The sequence below is a fragment of the Zingiber officinale genome, chromosome 5B (assembly GCF_018446385.1).
Source record: "Zingiber officinale cultivar Zhangliang chromosome 5B, Zo_v1.1, whole genome shotgun sequence".
Classification (NCBI taxonomy): Eukaryota; Viridiplantae; Streptophyta; class Magnoliopsida; order Zingiberales; family Zingiberaceae; genus Zingiber; species Zingiber officinale.
Window position 1 is genome coordinate 114,854,278 of NC_055995.1, and position 2,205 is coordinate 114,856,482.

The following is a 2,205-nucleotide window of genomic DNA, read 5'->3' on the forward strand; positions in this document are numbered from 1 at the left end:
TTGATATTTTATCCGTCCAAATTAATTGGAAACAAACTTTTCTACCTCCATTGTTTTTTCTTGCTCTAAGTTAACAATTTTGTTTCTCCATTGTTTTTTCTTTATCAAATTTAGGTGAGTATAAAAATATATTAATATGTATTTTTTTAAAAAAATCATAAATTTATTATTTATTTTTTTTCTCAAAATGATAGAATTTGAATTCCTATTTTTTTTCCATGAAAAGCTTCTTTAAAAAAACAAATAATTTTTATATTTTTTTATTAAAAAAATACTGGGTGCCACTTTATTTAAAGATATATATTAGAAAAAAAATAGATAAAGAGTGAGACGACACCTCAAGAATTACTTTTAAAAGAACGCTGTAACGTTGCAATTCTTTTTTCCAATTCTTTTTACATTTAAAAAAAATAAACAAATAGAAAGTTTGTTTCTTTTTCTCATAAATTATTCTAAAAAATAAAAGCAATATATTTTTCTCATATATTAATAATAATAAAAAATTAGAAAGCGGAGAAAAAATCTGCCGGCGTTTCTGCGGAGGAGGTTGTTACCGCCTCGGCCGCTTCTTCCTTGGAGGCGGAAATTTCCTCCACCGTCCGCTCGACGTCTAGCCCCTCGACGCCGTCGATACCTTCAACCTCTTCCTCCCCCGTTTCCGCTAGCGAAGGGATGAACGGCGGCCGCGCTACCCGGAGTACCTCATCCCAGATGATCCCCTCGAAGAATTCGTGCGCCTTGATTCCCTCGCACGAGATCCGCCGCGCGGGGTCCTTCTCGAGGAGGCGACGGAGGAGGCGTCGCAATGGAGTGGGCTCGCCGGTGAGCTCCGGCTGCTTGGTCAGGATCCGGTAGAAGGTTTCCTTCCGATCCTGCCCCCGGAAGGGCGTCCGCCCGTAGAGCATCTCGTAGAGCACCACGCCCAGTCCCCACCAGTCGACGGCGAAGTCGTGGCCTCGCCCCTGGATGATCTCCGGCGCCACGTATTCCTCTGTCCCCACGAACGAGTTCGACTTCCCGCTCGATGATGACTCGGTCGACGGCGGCGTAGGGTTCCCTGCGGAGGCGGCGGATTCGGTGGCTTCCGGCGAGACGCCGGAGTTGAAGGAGAAACAACCCAGTAAGCGCCGTTCCTTCCTTTTCGTGTTTTTCTTTTTCACTTCTTCCTTGTTGCCATTGCGCTCCGGCGCCAGTTCACGGCGGCGGAAAGAGGTGGAACCTAGCGGATTCAGCGGTGATTTGGGTGGGAGTTTGGTGGAGAGATCGAAATCGACTAGCATTAGGTGGCCGTTGTCTTGGATGAGGATGTTCTCCGGCTTCAGATCTCGATACACGATCCCCAATCCGTGGAGGTATTCCAGCGCCAACACCAACTCAGCGGCGTAGAATCTGCGTAAAATGCAACCAAACGTTAAGAATCGGAAGCGCGATGGTCGAGCTGGAGAGAATAATCCGGCGATCGGATGGAATACGCACCTGATCGCATCGTCGGAGAACATCTTCTCGCTCTGGCGGCGGCGGAGGGAGGCGAGATCGCCGCCGGAGCATCGGTCGATGGCAAAGCCGACGATCTTGTCGGTGGAGACGACGCCTCGGAGGGAAGGGAGCAAGGGATGGTGGAGGGTGAGGAGGACATCGCGCTCGAGCCACACCCGACGGTAGGCGTCGCCGGGGGCAGAGGCGGCCCTTTTCTTCTCGATGGAGGAGCGAGAGACGGCCTTGAGGGCGAGGGGCTCGGTCGACTGGGCGGCGCCGCCGCCACGGACGAGGAAGACCACGCCCTTGGCGCCGCGGCCTAGGACAGAGACCGCCTTCAGATCCCGGAGGTCGATCGGTGGCGGCGTCGGCGACACCGGTTGGGCCATTAGAGGGGAGGGAGGGGAGGGAAAGTCACCAAGGAAACAGTTGAGCGCCGTCCAAGGAAACAGGCTGGTAATTTTAAGCTTTATATAGAAAGGAAGCCGTCTTTGTTTCTTGGGGGAGAAGGAAGGAAGGATTCATTTCCTTTTTTTTACATTTAAAAAAAAAAGAAAAGGAAAGACCAATGAACGTTCCACTATACGTGATTGTGGGAGTTTCTAGAATGCCACGTCATCATTTCACGGGCCGCGCAATGCGGTGCGCGCCTTCGGAGAGCGCGTGCGTAATGCATGATCTCAAAACAAAAGGCCAGGTCGTTACGATTTTCATATTTAATTTGTTATT

The 2,205-nt window shown here is 49.6% G+C and overlaps 1 protein-coding gene across 1 annotated transcript; it reads right to left on the reverse strand.

Annotated features, from left to right (window-relative positions):
• Nucleotides 1-345: 345 nt before the first annotated feature.
• LOC121985427 (serine/threonine-protein kinase OXI1-like) lies at nt 346-1,934 on the reverse strand. Its single transcript, XM_042538882.1, has 2 exons — nt 1,477-1,934; nt 346-1,389 (listed from the first exon to the last, which is right to left on the reverse strand). The coding sequence occupies exons 1-2, from the start codon at nt 1,863-1,865 to the stop codon at nt 504-506; spliced, it is 1,275 nt and encodes a 424-aa protein (XP_042394816.1). The 5' UTR covers nt 1,866-1,934; the 3' UTR covers nt 346-503.
• Between the last annotated feature and the right edge of the window lie 271 nt (nt 1,935-2,205).

Coding starts and splice junctions, on each gene's coding strand:
- LOC121985427 (XM_042538882.1), bottom strand. CDS start 1,865: ATGGCCCAACCGGTGTCGCCGACGCCGCCACCGATCGACCTCCGGGAT. Junction 1,390..1,476: donor TTCTCCGACGATGCGATCAG/GTGCGTATTCCA, acceptor CATTTTACGCAG/ATTCTACGCCGCTGAGTTGG.